This window comes from Macaca fascicularis, chromosome 7, assembly GCF_037993035.2.
Source record: "Macaca fascicularis isolate 582-1 chromosome 7, T2T-MFA8v1.1".
Lineage (NCBI taxonomy): Eukaryota > Metazoa > Chordata > Mammalia > Primates > Cercopithecidae > Macaca > Macaca fascicularis.
The window spans coordinates 167,242,316-167,258,784 of record NC_088381.1 but is presented as its reverse complement, the minus strand read 5'-3'; the positions used below and the strand labels follow the sequence as shown (position 1 = coordinate 167,258,784).

At 49.7% G+C, this 16,469-nt stretch overlaps 1 protein-coding gene across 11 annotated transcripts in view; it reads left to right on the top strand.

Moving 5' to 3' along the window:
* The window catches only part of BCL11B (BCL11 transcription factor B), a 104,081-nt gene extending 88,014 nt beyond the window's left edge, over window positions 1-16,067 (top strand). For all 11 annotated transcript variants that reach the window (XM_065518435.2, XM_045396954.3, XM_065518434.2 and 8 more), the window contains one exon: window positions 9,155-16,067. In XM_065518435.2, coding sequence (XP_065374507.1) covers window positions 9,155-11,199 — 2,045 coding nt within the window. In that variant the 3' untranslated portion in view covers window positions 11,200-16,067. The remainder of the gene's footprint in view (window positions 1-9,154) is intronic.
* The last annotated feature ends 402 nt before the right edge of the window (window positions 16,068-16,469 follow it).

Here is a 16,469-nt window from a genome sequence, read left to right as displayed (position 1 = left end):
GTAGCTGGGATTATAGGCATGCGCCACCATGCCCAACTAATTTTTGTATTATTAGTAGAGATGGGGTTTTACCATGTTGGTCAGGCTGGTCTCCAACTCCTGACCTCAGGTGATCTGCCCGCCTTGGCCTCCCAAAGTGCTGTGATTACAGGCATGAGCCACTGTGCCCGTCCTCATCATGTAGTTTTGCTGCCTGCCTCCTCCCCAGGTGCTCAGAAGTCACTCGAGGTTTCTGCTCTGTCTGACAATTCTCTGTGTCTACAGTTTAACCCGCTCCCACTCCCTGACCCCCACCTATGACCTCCTTGAGGGAGGAAAGCAAGACTCGCTGGCGTTTTTGTGCAAATCTGGCTGTCAAGGGGAATGCTGGGCCTCTTTGTTTGAGGGGTGCAGGCCCAGCTTCCTAGGATTTTTCTCAAATCCTGAATTAAGTCCAGGCAGATGAAGCCGCACAGCTCACCTCTGCTGCAGGAGTCCCATGAGGGTAAGTGGACGGTCACCCAACACGATGGGCTGAGCGAGGTTTTCTCGCCGTGTGCGGCCTCTTTCTTCTGGTCCATTTCCTGCCCTCGAAGGCCTGCAGCTTGGCCTCCCGGGCTGGCTTACTGGCAATCCTGGGTGCACATGGAATGATTGGACAGGGCTGGTCACAGCAGGGTTTGCCGTCCCCATGTGAGGGGCAGCCAGTTGTGAGTCTGGACCCAGCACAGACTCTGCGGTCAGACAGACCCATGTGTGCATCTTGGCTCTGCCACTTACCAGCCCTGTGACCTGGGGCCCCTCACTCAACTGTGATGAGACTTAGTTTCTTTTTTCTAGAGAACCTGAGTTAAAACCCACTTTCCAAAGTGGTTGTGAGCATCCACCTGAGAGCAAAAGGGCAACACTGGCACGTGCAGGCTGTAGCCATGTTGAACACACCAAGGTCAAGGACAAAAGATGACAGTCTAGTAGGGTGATCAGTATGAAGCAGATCTAAATACAATGCTGTGGAATGCTGAGGGGATTGGACTTGGGCTGGATCTGAAAAGTTATTTTAGGGGGAAAGAATAAACGGCAGGTATTCCAGGAAGCAGGGATGGCACCGGCAAGGGCATGGAGGTGTGAAAATGCGCTGCTCAAAGGGAGGCACCGAGAGGGCGAGCGGGCAGCGCATGGGTTTGTGCAAAAGGCAGGCAGTGAGTCTGGTCGGATCCCGAAGGCTGGGGTGCCTGATACATCGTCCTGGGTATCAGGGAGGCCCCACCAGCTCTGTGATTTGGGAAGATCTGTCCCTGGTTCTGGGGTGGGTGGCAGCAGAGGTAATGGCATACTGTCTTGGTTCTGTGTGTAGTCTCCTGGGATCCTGGGGATCCTGGCATGCTTTGGTGGTTGGGATGCAGCTGGCTTCAGGGTGGGGGCAGTGCTAGGTGTGTCCTCTGCCGGGGAAGAGACGTCCTTTGTTGAGACTGCTGAGCGGAGCCCTGCTCTTTGGAGGGGGCCTGGTGTGGAGGGCGGCATGCGGACTGTGGAGTTGCAGTGTCTTCACAGGTCTAGTCCTTGTCTTGGTGGGACTTCAGGAACACTGACCATGAGAAAACACAGAGAAAGTCCCAGTCTCTTGTCACCTCCCATGTACCCAGTGCCTACTGCATGTGGGTCCCCATTTGGGGTATTTTACCATGATGAGCCCTCATCCTACAGCGAACGACCCAGGAAGGCAGGTATTGTTTTCACTGTATAGATGAAGACCCTGAAGCCCTGTGATGTCCAGCAACTTGGCCGAAGTGTCTGGGCTTTGAAGTGCGTCTGGAAGGAACATGGCTCACGCTGGCAGAAGGCTAAGAAGACTCCCGGTCTGTCAGATGTCTTGGCCGCTGGCAGTCCTAAAGTGCAACTTTGCATTAGTCACCATGTTGCAGGCTGGTGTCCAAACAGTCCACAAGACCAGCGCAGTCCCTGTCCTCAGTGAGCTTGGAGTCTAGAAGATGAATTTGAAATAAATAATCTAAGGCCAGTAATTTCTTCTTGAGCAACTTACCCAAGTTCTCTGGGCTTCCTTTATTTCTTCTGTCAATGGTCACTGTGTGTAGAGTTAGGTGGGGTCTAAATGAGGTGATGTGAGAAGGAGGTCTGGCATCACGTGGGTTTTGAACCCCCAAGTTGAGTCAAGCCCTTGAATTCTTCTCTCTCCCAGCACCCTGAACTTCTCCTAGCACCACTTATAATTTGCATTAAATAATGGAATGGGTTATTGGGGGTTCCCTGTCTCCCCCTGGAGTGTGGGCTGCACCCTTAGCTACCAGCATAGTACCTAGCAGATGAAGGGTGCCCAGATGCTGTTTGTTCAGTGAATTAATGAAAGTCAGATGTAGATGTAGTTCTCAGCAGGACACACAGTGCTATCAAGTTTATTCAGCCCAATCTATTTTGATCCCACATTTACTGGCTTTAACATGTACTGAGATCCAGGGATGGCAAAGAGGTGCAGGCAAGCTTTATTTGGCAATGACTGCCTGGAACCTGGGGTTAAAGAGGAGTCCAAGGCCTGGAGAGAGAGTGCGGGGATGAATTGGCAATGTCTACCACAGGCCTTGGTGTGGGGGCAGTGGTTTTCTTAGCTAGAGGCTGGTTCAACACATTACCATCAGAGGAGACCATGTCTTGTGGGTCATAGTACTGCTGCTGCTACCATCAACACTTGCACCCCTCAGTGGGCCACTTGCTTTGAAAGGTTTTTCTCTTCTAAATGGCATCTATTATTTTTGCCATGAGATAATCAGCGTGATTTCATGGAGTTACTGCAGTTCTAGCCAAAAGCAACACATCCTGGCATTTTTGTTAGTACATGGGCTGAAACGAAAGGTGAAATACTGAGGCCCAGGTAGCTAGCCCCATCCCTGCCCAGAGTGTGTCTGCTGCTCTTCTGACCAGCGTTTATCAGAACAGCGTAACAAGAGCACAGGCTTTACTGTGGGCAGCTGTGCAGCCCCAGGCGGATCCCCTATCTCTTTCCATCCTCAGTTTCTCCATCTGTAAAATGGTGATGATAATGGGTACTGCAGGGGTTGTTGGAGCAGCATGAGAGGTCCTTGGTGTGCTTAGCTCAGGGCCTGGCAGGTGGTAAGGATTTCATAAAGCCTTCTTGTTACCACTGTGAGTATTATTTCCCTAGTTCTGCCTTTGTCTTGGAGAGAGCTGAGGTTTCACAGAATGCATTTGGAACAGGCAAGGATGGTTATCAGTTCTGCAGATGGCTATGCCCAGGAATGATATAGACATGAAACATATAGACCCCTGAGGTGCCCAACTGACATCTCCTTTCTGACGTCATGAAAGAGGATAGTTTTTAAATGAATAAGGAGTCTACACAACTGAGGGATAACACTGATAATTACGATCATTTTGTAACTGTGGAGACGGCATCTTTAGCAGACGGATTCTGGAGGCAGACTTAGTGGTTGGCCGGTGAAACCAGCCATCTCCTTGGGTACTGGGTACCCTGAAGTCCACAGCGGGGAAGGGAGCTGCCACAGGGGGCCCTGGGATCCGGCTTCCCATCCCTGGATTCGGCCACTTTGGTGTCTGCCTCACCAGGTCCGCAGTGGCGTGTCACACCCAGCAGGCTCGCTTGCTCGCTCTGTGAAACGTCTCCCCTTATCCTCTCCAGGGTCAAGGCCTGTGGTAGACCTGACCAGGTTCCATCCAAGCATCATCAGTGCCTTCCACTGGGAGGACACTCACAGTGTGGTGGGAGAACCTCCTTCCTGGCCATTTTCATTGTGAAACAGGCCCTGACGATAAATCCCTCAGGTGGTGCTGTGTGCTGAGGTGGGCCTGGAGCCTGCTCAGGGGTCCAGAAGCCTGAGTGGGGCGTGGTCTGCGCCTTTCTGGCTGTGCCACTTTGCTTCTCTGAGCATCAGTATGTTCACGTGCCAACTGGGATACAGTTTTTGCCTGGCCCCCCTCGAGGCCACAGTTAGCAAAGATGGTTTGAGTGAATGCATGGGAAATGCCATGCCTAGGGTAAAATGTTTTGCAACCTGTAGAGGGGCCTGTGAAGCCAGGACCCAGTTCTTACTTTAGCCCCCCAGCCTCGGGATATCACCCCGGGCCCTGCTTGAGTTGAGGGGGTGTCTCCTTGCTGCTCCTTCTCGAACAGCAGTGGGCCACTAAATCTCACCCAGGCAGGAATGCCCTTCCCTTTGGTATCACTTGGCCTTAGGAGGACCACTATCAATTACGGCCTTTTCATTGGATAATAATTTCAATTAAAGGTGTGTTTTTTATTGAACATCTCTGATACCTTTACTGGTATTATTAGAGTAGCTAGCTTAATAAGGAGGAACAATTATTTAAATGCTCATAAAAAAGCCTAATGGTAGAGGGAGAGTCACATTTCATTGCAGGAGTCCAGTTGCATGTCGGTTCCCAAGCATCATAATAAAAAACGATGTTTCCTCAATGTTTGCAAGTTTCTGCTTCCCTAGAACCTCTAACGCATGAGGCAGGCTGCATTAAATGTCCTCCAGGGTTTCATTATTGCTGGAATTATACTGAAAGTCATCCCTGAAACATCCATGGCCAGGTACAAGGGTGGATAATAAAAAAGCAAAACGTGCAAAACCTGTCGTAACGCCTGCATAGCTATGTGCGATTTATAGGCTGTGCCCACATACAGGAGCTCATTCGGTCTCCCCAGCCCTCTCCGGAGCCAGGTATATTATTCCCGTTCTACTGATGAGGAAATCAAGCCTCAGAGAGGTTAAATGACTTGACTGAATTCCCCCTTCTGGGAACACCAAGGCAGAGGGGTATGGACGCACTGCTGCTGTCCAGGGTTCTCATGACCCAGGGTATTGCATTTGAGAAAGATGTCCAGGAGCTCTGTCTAGAGCCAGTGGAGCAAAGAAGATCCAGTGTGAGTTTCTGTCAATGGATACAAAAAAACGTCTGAGAAAGGAAGGAGGACCGAAAGAAGCAAGGGAAGACGAGGCCCTGGGTCTGAGTCGCCAAGCGTGACTTAGTGAGCCAAGTGCAGCTGACGTTTCTAGGTCTGTAGGCCAGGCTTGATGTTGCTGGGTAAATCGCTTCTAAATAATCTAGGCCTTGACCTATCAGTGGGAATCTCAGCAGCCTGTCTGGGCTGAGCATAAAGTTGTCACCCCTCTCTACAGTGCAGCCTCCAGCTGTGGGCAGGTGACCCTGAGTTCCTGGAGGGGGGTGACAGCCAAGAAACATCTGGTCCCGGGAAGGGGAGTGGGCCAGCCCCAGTCAGAAGCAGCCTGCTCACTAGGGGTCTTTTTCTGCACTTAAATATGAGCCGTCCAAGACTGCGTGCCATGTGTTTAAAATATTTAGCAAGTTTTCAAATAGAAAAATGTTCTGAGTGACTCTTCAAAGACTTTCTGACATCGTTCTGTTCCTAAAAGTGAGCAAGCCTCATGCTCAGGGCTGCTTCTGGGCAAGAGATAACCATGGAGTAATAATAAGGAAATGAACATTTTATTAAAAAAAGAAGGGAGGGGGGACTGGAAAGAAAGTTGTCTAGGGTGGGCCTCTGAGGGCTGGGCGATTTTAGGATATCGGAAGGCATCAGATCCTGCACTGGAGGCCATTGCCTGCAGTGAAATCTTGCCATTGTGTAGAGGGAAGTATTGGAACCAAAGAGGTTCACGGACACTGGTCCAGTAAGAGCTTCCTGGGCAGGACAGGTGGCCCTGAAATCCAGCCTGATGAATAAACATCGCTCTTCTCACCTGATGGTGAATTATGGACAGGTAACTCCCTCCCTATGTTGCTCCAAGTTAGTTTTAGAAGCTTTTTTTTTTTTTTTTTTTTTTTTTTTTTTAAGATGGATTCTCGCTCTGTTGCCCAGGCTGGAGTGCAGTGGTGTGATCTCAGTGGAGTGCAGTGGTGCGATCTCAGCTCACTGCCACTTCCGCCTCCCGGGTTCAAGCGATTCTCCTGCCTCAGCCTCCAAGTAGCTGGGATTATAGGCATCTGCCACCACACTCGGCTAATTTTTATATTTTTAGCAGAGACAGGATTTCCCAATATTGGCCGGGCTGGTCTTGAACTCCTGACCTCAAGTCATCTGCCTGCCTCGGCCTCCCAAAGTGCTGGGATTACAGGTGTGAGCCACCATGCCCAGCCAGAAGCATTTAAAGCAAACAAACAAGAAGTGGGAACACTTGAGCTCTTTAGCATGTGTAGCTACCTGACTTCCAGTAACTACCATTTTGCATTGAAAAACCTGACTTGGCCATTTCGGCTGTAGAGCCGCCTTCATTGCTGGCCTGCCTAGGAGCTCTGCATTTTCCTCTGATAGCCACGTTCTTTCCTCACCAGCCACAGAACTTTCTAGAAAATCTGTGGCCACCCTGATCAAGAAACAGGAAGTGCTTTGGAGCACTTCCCAGGGAAACAGATGATGAAAAAAAGATTGGGGGAAGGGAGGTGGCCTGACTTGAAAACATGAGGAACTGGAGCGATGGAAAGCCGTGAATTGATTAATTGGAGTGGCTGAAGGGCGGTGCAGGGTACAGGAACCATCTTTAATTTGAAGATCTATAACCCAGGTGGAAGGGGCACTTCATTTGTTATTAACTCCTGTGTCAGAAAGGGACGTGTATCTAGCTTCTTTTTTTATTACTTATTTATTCTGCCTTGTTCCCCAAAAGGGTGTGAGGAGTCGTCTAAGTATGGCTTCTGGCCAGCTCTCCTGTGAGGCTGTCTGAGCTAAGGCCTGCTGTTCCCCAAGTACATTCACTAATAAGCGGAGGACAGAAATGCTGTCCCCAGAGAAGCTGGTGGGCACTTCCTCTGTTCGCTGAGGGTGGGGTGCACAGAAGGGGAGGGCTGGGGTGTTGGGGTGGCCTTATGGGGAGAGTCGCGGCCACCCAGGGCCTTGGGAAGGCGTCCCTGCCCTGTCCGAGGTGGGGAGGCTTCCCCTCAGGGGCTCCTTCATGGGAGAACTGAGTTACCTGGAGGACTGAGACAGGAAAATGACCCAGACACCCTGGAGAAAGAAGACAGCCTCAGAGGTGCTCCTTGAGCTGTTTTTAAAAGAGGGATGAGGCCGAACTTCAGAATTCCTTTTTCATTTCTGTCTTCCCTACCAACGTCTTCTCCTCACCAAACACACAGAATAGGAGAGGAGAGGGAAAGAATCCCTATGTAATGCCAAACTCGTAAAAGCGTGGCTCGGTTTCTAGTGTTGGTGTCCTGGGCCAACTGGTTCTGAGGTCGTGGGGGGGATCTCCACCCTGCCCCTCAGACAGCACGAAGCCTTCTGTGATGCTGCAGGCATGGGATGTCTTGGGGAGGTCCCGGCCCCTCAGAAACTGGCAAGCCCAGGTTCAGACAGAGGCACAGGCCACACTCAAGACTGAAGCCCTTGGATGGAATTCAGGGTATTTGGTCCCCGAGTCACTTGATTTTTAAAAGATGGTTTCCAAACGAAGGTTTATGTGCCTATAAACACTGCTAAGAGTGCAGCCTTCCAGAAACATAATTAGTGGGTGGAAAATAAAAATGCTGTCTGCCTAGGATTTCAGAAGGCCTGTAATCGATTGGTGGAGAGGGTGAGACGGGACTGTTTTCTCCACTTCCCACGGCACCTTACTGATACTGGGTATGGTCATTCATTTGCACGTTTGACTTCACCAGAGCTTGTGGCTCCTGGACTTTAGCATCTGCATTAAAATCTTCCAGGTAGAAGAAAGTTTGAGAAAACAAAACGGGTCTTTCAACATCTCTCATGCCATGTCTTCTGCCGGATCTGAGCTGCGATTCTTGTTCCTCTTGCTTCCCCAGCTAGTGAGTGCGATGATGGAAGATGGGTCCCGTCTGCACCATCTCTTTTAGGCAGAGTATTAGGAGAGGTACATGCTGGAAAAGCGGCGAGCTTCACCCACAGGTGCAGGAGGGCATCCACAGGACGGGTTCCGGAGGAAATGTTCAGCCTCCATTTTGTGACAGTCTCAGTGATGGACAAAGACCATGACGTTTTGGCTCCGTACCAAGAGTGTCCGCTACAATTTGCTGCCCATGTGTGTCTCCAGAGCCAGTTGCTAACACGTCAGCATTTGCCACTGTTCATCCTGACTGCCCTGTCAGATGTGAGGATGTTCATTCCTTGCTTAGTATTCTGGCAGAGGACTTTGAAAGACTCATTTAGGCCAGTGTGCCCCCGCCTTCCCTGGGGGTCTGGAGGTGGAATTCCAAGCGGTGTTTGGGCGTGTCTGTGAGGACACAGGGTGGGGGCAGCTGTCACAGTAGTAGCGGGTCTTCACGGCATGTTAAATTTCTTCTGTTCCTACGAATCCATGTTCAGGTGTACAGTGCTTTCTGCACAGACGGTGGTGTAGGAAACACGAGAATTTCCCATAGCTAAAAATCCCAAACGTTGCAGAGGTATTGCAGTTATTTCTCTTAAAAAAAAAAAAAGTTTGCAGGATGGTACAGTTCGATTTGTGCTTCTGTACAACTCCCTGGAATCAAATATCAGAATTGGTTGTTCTCAAAGGGGGTGGTGATCTTGCCCCCCTTCCTGGGAAGATTTGGCAAGGCTGGAGACATTTTTTGTCCTCGCAACTGGGGGAGGTGGATGCTCCTGTCATCTATCTAGTGGGTGCAGGCAGAGGATGCTGCTCAACATCCTGCAATGTGCAGGACAGCCCCCACCACCCAAAGAATTAGGATGTAAATGTTACTAGTGCCTTGACTGAGAAACCCTTGCCTAGATGGTTTCGGGTGTGGAGCATCCTGGAGGGTTGGGATTTGCCAGGGCTGTTACACAGTCCAACCTTGACAGAATTCCTACTACTGGATCGTATTCTCACAAACACGATCTCCCGTGGTCTCGGAGGTAATGGGGCTCATAATCCCTTTCCTTTGAGGGAGCAAGGCGGGCCTTTACACAATTGAAGTAAGTCGCTGGTGCCTAGGTGGCCAGGGCCGCTTGCCCACAGACCCTGGCCTCTTCGGCCCCCCAGCCAGGTGGAGACAAGGCCGGGCCTGCTTCAAAGCCACCCTGCAGTCCCTGTCAGGCAGGGTACTGGGATCCCGGATCGGCCTGGGCCGCATCCCCCAGGCCAGTGGCCCTGCGGTGCCCGCGCCCCGCTGCTGCTTCTCACGCTGTCTCTGCCTTTCTGTCCGTGTGTTTCCCCAGGTAAAGATGAGCCTTCCAGCTACATTTGCACAACATGCAAGCAGCCCTTCAACAGCGCGTGGTTCCTGCTGCAGCACGCGCAGAACACGCACGGCTTCCGCATCTACCTGGAGCCCGGGCCGGCCAGCAGCTCGCTCACGCCACGGCTCACCATCCCGCCGCCGCTCGGGCCGGAGGCCGTGGCGCAGTCCCCGCTCATGAATTTCCTGGGCGACAGCAACCCCTTCAACCTGCTGCGCATGACGGGCCCCATCCTGCGGGACCACCCGGGCTTCGGCGAGGGCCGCCTGCCGGGCACGCCGCCTCTCTTCAGCCCCCCGCCGCGCCACCACCTGGACCCGCACCGCCTCAGTGCCGAGGAGATGGGGCTCGTTGCCCAGCACCCCAGTGCCTTCGACCGAGTCATGCGCCTGAACCCCATGGCCATCGACTCGCCCGCCATGGACTTCTCGCGGCGGCTCCGCGAGCTGGCGGGCAACAGCTCCACACCGCCGCCCGTGTCCCCGGGCCGCGGAAACCCTATGCACCGGCTCCTGAACCCCTTCCAGCCCAGCCCCAAGTCCCCGTTCCTGAGCACGCCGCCGCTGCCGCCCATGCCCCCTGGCGGCACGCCGCCCCCGCAGCCGCCGGCCAAGAGCAAGTCGTGCGAGTTCTGCGGCAAGACCTTCAAGTTCCAGAGCAATCTCATTGTGCACAGGCGCAGTCACACGGGCGAGAAGCCCTACAAGTGCCAGCTGTGCGACCACGCATGCTCGCAGGCCAGCAAGCTCAAGCGCCACATGAAGACGCACATGCACAAGGCCGGCTCGCTGGCTGGCCGCTCCGACGACGGGCTCTCGGCCGCCAGCTCCCCCGAGCCCGGCACAAGCGAGCTGGCGGGCGAGGGCCTCAAGGCGGCCGATGGCGACTTCCGCCACCATGAGAGCGACCCGTCGCTGGGCCACGAGCCGGAGGAGGAGGACGAGGAGGAGGAGGAGGAGGAGGAGGAGTTGCTGCTGGAGAACGAGAGCCGGCCCGAGTCGAGCTTCAGCATGGACTCGGAGCTGAGCCGCAACCGCGAGAACGGCGGTGGCGGGGTGGCCGGGGTCCCGGGCGCGGGGGGCGGCGCGGCCAAGGCACTGGCTGACGAGAAGGCCCTGGTGCTGGGCAAGGTCATGGAGAACGTGGGCCTGGGCGCACTGCCGCAGTATGGCGAGCTCTTGGCCGACAAGCAGAAGCGCGGCGCCTTCCTGAAGCGCGCGGCTGGCGGCGGGGACGCGGGCGACGACGACGACGCGGGCGGCTGCGGGGACACGGGCGCGGGCGGCGCGGTCAACGGGCGCGGGGGCGGCTTCGCGCCGGGCACCGAGCCTTTCCCTGGGCTTTTCCCGCGCAAGCCCGCGCCGCTGCCCAGCCCGGGGCTCAACAGCGCCGCCAAGCGCATCAAGGTGGAGAAGGACCTGGAGCTGCCGCCCGCCGCGCTCATCCCGTCCGAGAACGTGTACTCGCAGTGGCTGGTGGGCTACGCGGCGTCGCGGCACTTCATGAAGGACCCCTTCCTGGGCTTCACGGACGCACGACAGTCGCCCTTCGCCACGTCGTCTGAGCACTCGTCCGAGAACGGCAGCCTGCGCTTCTCCACGCCGCCCGGGGACCTGCTGGACGGCGGCCTCTCGGGCCGCAGTGGCACGGCCAGCGGAGGCAGCACCCCGCACCTGGGCGGCCCCGGCCCCGGGCGGCCCAGCTCCAAGGAGGGCCGCCGCAGCGACACGTGCGAGTACTGCGGCAAGGTGTTCAAGAACTGCAGCAACCTGACGGTGCACAGGCGGAGCCACACCGGCGAGCGGCCTTACAAGTGCGAGCTGTGCAACTACGCATGCGCGCAGAGCAGCAAGCTCACGCGCCACATGAAGACGCACGGGCAGATCGGCAAGGAGGTGTACCGCTGCGACATCTGCCAGATGCCCTTCAGCGTCTACAGCACCCTGGAGAAACACATGAAAAAGTGGCACGGCGAGCACTTGCTGACTAACGACGTCAAAATCGAGCAGGCCGAGAGGAGCTAAGCGCGCGGGCCCTGGCGCCCCGCACCTGTACAGTGGAACCGTTGCCAACCGAGAGAATGCTGACCTGACTTGCCTCCGTGTCACCGCCACCCCGCACCCCGCGTGTCCCCGGGGCCCAGGGGAGGCGGCACTCCAACCTAACCTGTGTCTGCGAAGTCCTATGGAAACCCGAGGGTTGATTAAGGCAGTACAAATTGTGGAGCCTTTTAACTGTGCAATAATTTCTGTATTTATTGGGTTTTGTAATTTTTTTGGCATGTGCAGGTACTTTTTATTATTATTTTTTCTGTTTGAATTCCTTTAAGAGATTTTGTTGGGTATCCATCCCTTTATTTTTTTTTTTAAACCCGGTAGTAGCCTGAGCAATGACTCGCAAGCAATGTTAGAGGGGAAGCATATCTTTTAAATTATAATTTGGGGGGAGGGGTGGTGCTGCTTTTTTGAAATTTAAGCTAAGCATGTGTAATTTCTTGTGAAGAAGCCAACACTCAAATGACTTTTAAAGTTGTTTACTTTTTCATTCCTTCCTCTTTTTTTTTGTCCTGAAATAAAAAGTGGCATGCAGTTTTTAAAAAATTTTTTTTATTTTTATTTTTGTTTTTGGGGTGGGGGATGTGGATGTACAGCGGATAACAATCTTTAAAGTCGTAGCACTTTGTTTCAGAGTTGGAATGGAGATGGAGCACTCATGTCGTCCCAAGTAAAGCGGCCTTTTGTGTGTTGATTTCAGCTTTCATATTACATAAGGGAAGCCTTGAGTGGTGGTGCTAGAAGAGGCACCCCACAGACTCAGCACTGCCAGAGAGGATTTTGGAGGGCTCCTCTGGGAAATGGCCCGACAGCATTCTCAGGTTGTGCATGACCAGCAGATACTATCATTTTCTTGGAATATTGGCGTGCCCTGGGGTGCCATGGCTGCTATTCGCTGTAGATTAGGCTACATAAAATGGGCTGAGGGGTACCTTTTTGGGGAGATGGGGTGGCCTGCAGTGACACAAAAAGGAAGAAACTAGCGGTGTTCTTTTAGGTGTTTTCTGGCTTGACGGCTTCTCTCTTTATCACCCCCACCACATAAATCTCAAATCCTATGTTGCTACAAGGGGTCATTGATCATTTCCCAAGCAGACGAATGCCCTAATGAATTGGAGTTAGTGTTCTCTCATTTAATGCACACTGATGATACTGTAGGGATGGGTGGGGTGGGATCTTCCAAATTTCTATTCTCTGTTACTGAAAAAGCACGGGAGGAGTTCCATCAGAAGGTGCCCAGCGCTACTTCCCAGGTTTTTTTTGTTTTGTTTTGTTTTCTATCTCATTAGGTTGGAAGGTACTAAACATTGAACTGTTAAGATTAGACATTTGAATTCTGTTGACCCGCACTTTAAAGCTTTTGTTTGCATTTAAATTAAATGGCTTCTAAACAAGAAATTGCAGCATATTCTTCTCTTTGGCCCAGAGGTGGGTTAAACTGTAAGGGACAGCTGAGATTGAGTGTCAGTGTTGCTAAGCGTGGCATTCACAATACTGGCACTATAAAGAACAAAATAAAATAATAATTTATAGGACAGTTTTTCTACTGCCATTCAATTTGATGTGAGTGCCTTGAAAACTGATCTTCCTATTTGAGTCTCTTGAGACAAATGCAAAACTTTTTTTTTGAAATGAAAAGACTTTTTAAAAAAGTAAAACAAGAAAAGTACATTCTTTAGAAACTAACAAAGCCACATTTACTTTAAGTAAAAAAAAAAAAAAAATTCTGGTTGAAGATAGAGGATATGAAATGCCATAAGACCCAATCAAATGAAGAAATAAACCCAGCACAACCTTGGACATCCATTAGCTGAATTATCCTCAGCCCCTTTTGTTTTTGGGACAACGCTGCTTAGATATGGAGTGGAGGTGATTTACTGCTGAATTAAAACTCAAGTGACACAAGTTACAAGTTGATATCGTTGAATGAAAAGCAAAACAAAAACAATTCAGGAACAACGGCTAATTTTTTCTAAAGTTAAATTTAGTGCACTCTGTCTTAAAAATACGTTTACAGTATTGGGTACATACAAGGGTAAAAAAAATTGTGTGTATGTGTGTTGGAGCGATCATTTTTTTTTCAAAGTTTGCTTAATAGGTTATACAAAAATGCCACAGTGGCCGCGTGTATATTGTTTTCTTTTGGTGACGGGGTTTTAGTATATATTATATATATTAAAATTTCTTGATTACTGTAAAAGTGGACCAGTATTTGTAATAATCGAGAATGCCTGGGCATTTTACAAAACAAGAAAAAAAAATACCCTTTTCTTTTCCTTGAAAATGTTGCAGTAAAATTTAAATGGTGGGTCTATAAATTTGTTCTTGTCACAGTAACTGTAAAGTCGGAGTTTTAGTAAATTTTTTTCTGCCTTGGGTGTTGAATTTTTATTTCAAAAAAAATGTATAGAAACTTGTATTTGGGGATTCAAAGGGGATTGCTACACCATGTAGAAAAAGTATGTAGAAAAAAGTGCTTAATATTGTTATTGCTTTGCAGAAAAAAAAATCACATTTCTGACCTGTACTTATTTTTCTCTTCCCGCCTCCCTCTGGAATGGATATATTGGTTGGTTCATATGATGTAGGCACTTGCTGTATTTTTACTGGAGCTCGTAATTTTTTAACTGTAAGCTTGTCCTTTTAAAGGGATTTAATGTACCTTTTTGTTAGTGAATTTGGAAATAAAAAGAAAAAAAAAACAAAAACAAACAGGCTGCCATAATATATTTTTTTAATTTGGCAGGATAAAATATTGCAAAAAAAAAAAAATTTGTATGTTAAGTCCTATTGTACAGGAGAAAAAGGGTTGTTTGACAACCTTTGAGAAAAAGAAACAAAAGGAAGTAGTTAAATGCTTTGGTTCACAAATCATTTAGTTGTATATATTTTTTGTCGGAATTGGCCTACACAGAGAACCGTTCGTGTTGGGCTTCTCTCTGAACGCCCGAACCTTGCATCAAGGCTCCTTGGTGTGGCCACAGCAGACCGGATGGGAAATTCTTTATTTGTGTTGAGTGGAAAAAAAAAATCAGTTTTTGTAAAGATGTCAGTAACATTCCACATTGTCTTCCCTTTCTCTAAGAGGCCATCTGTAAGATGTCAGATGTAGAGGAGAGAGAGCGAGAGAACATCTTCCTTCTCTACCATCACTTCTGTGGCGGTCACCACCACCACCTCTCCCGCCCTTACCAGCAGAAAGCAATGCAAACCGAGCTGCTTTAGTCCTTGAGAAATTGTGAAACAAACACAAATATCATAAAAGGAGCTGGTGATTCAGCTGGGTCCGAGTGAAGTGACCTGCTGTTGAGACCGGTACAAATTGGATTTCAGGAAGGAGACTCCATCACAGCCAGGACCTTTCGTGCCGTGGAGAGTGTTGGCCTCTTGTCTTTCTTCCCTGCTTTGCTGCTTTGCTCTCTGAAACCTACATTCCGTCAGTTTCCGAATGCCAGGGCCTGGGATGAATTTGGTGCCTTTCCATATCTCGTTCTCTCTCCTTCCCCTGTGTTTCCTCTCCATCCTTCATCCTCCATTGGTCCTTTATTTTTTTTTTTCATTTTTTATTTAATTTCTTTCTTCGTTATCTGTTCCTCCCCTAATCCTCTATTTTAATTTTTTTTTTTTGTAAAGCCAAGTAGCTTTAAGATAAAGTGGTGGTCTTTTGGATGAGGGAATAATGCATTTTTAAATAAAATACCAATATCAGGAAGCCATTTTTTTATTTCAGGAAATGTAAGAAACCATTATTTCAGGTTATGAAAGTGTAACCAAGCATCCTTTTGGGCAATTCCTTACCAAATGCAGAAGCTTTTCTGTTCAATGCACTCTTTCCTCCTTGCCACTTACCTTTGCAAAGTTAAAAAAAGGGGGAGGGAATGGGAGAGAAAGCTGAGATTTCAGTTTCCTACTGCAGTTTCCTACCTGCAGATCCAGGGGCTGCTGTTGCCTTTGGATGCCCCGCTGAGGTCCTGGAGTGCCTCCAGGGTGGCCCTCCTGTAGTCATAACAGCTAGCCAGTGCTCACCAGCTTACCAGATTGCCAGGACTAAGCCATCTCAAAGCACAAGCATTGTGTGTCTCTGTGACTGCAGAGAAGAGAGAACTTTGCTTCCGTTTTGTGTTTAAAAAACCAACATGGAAGCAGGTGATCCCGAGAGAGGCCTCTAGCATGGGTGACCCAGCCGACCTCAGGCCGGTTTCCACACTGCCACAACTTTGTTCAAAGTTGCCCCCAATTGGAACCCGCCACTTGCCATTAGAGAGTCTTTCATGAGGAGAGGAGGAGACTGAATTACTCTAAGCAAAATGTGAAAAGTAAGGAAATCAGCCTTTCATCCCAGTCCTAAGTAACTGTCAGCCGAAGGTCTCGTGGAACACAGGCAAACCCGTGATTTTGGTGCTCCTTGTAACTCAGCCCTGCAAAGCAAAGTCCCATTGATTTAAGTTGTTTGCATTTGTACTGGCAAGGCAAAATATTTTTATTACCTTTTCTATTATTGTATGAGCTTTTGTTGTTTACTTGGAGGTTTTGTCTTTTACTACAAGTTTGGAACTATTTATTATTGCTTGGTATTTGTGCTCTGTTTAAGAAACAGGCACTTTTTTTTTTTATTATGGATAAAATGTTGAGATGACAGAGGTCATTTCAATATGGCTTAGTAAAATATTTATTGTTCCTTTATTCTCTGTACAAGATTTTGGGCCTCTTTTTTTCCTTAATGTCACAATGTTGAGTTCAGCATGTGTCTGCCATTTCATTTGTACGCTTGTTCAAAACCAAGTTTGTTCTGGTTTCAAGTTATAAAAATAAATTGGACATTTAACTTGATCTCCAAACCTTGTCCTTTTCTGTGTCTTTTAAAGGTGGGGGATGGACAGCTTATTTCCAAGGGCGAACTGAAGGTCTTTCTCCATTTTCTTCCTGACCCAAATCTTTAAGCCCATTGAGAGGATGACAGGAAATCATGGCACGAGAGCCCTATAGTTCTCTCAGCCCCTGTGCAGCAGTGTGATCTAGAACAGTGGTTCTCGGCCCAGTTGCACATGGGAATCTTCTGGGAGCTTTTAAAAATCTCAGGGCCCAGGAGACATCCCAGACCAATTCTGTTAGAATCTCTGGAGGCAGGTCCCCGTATCAGCATTTTTGAAAATGATCCAGGTGATTCTCCTATCCGACTGAACTTGTGAACAAGTAATTGAAAAGAAAATACACTTGGTTAGGAATGATTAGACTCAAGT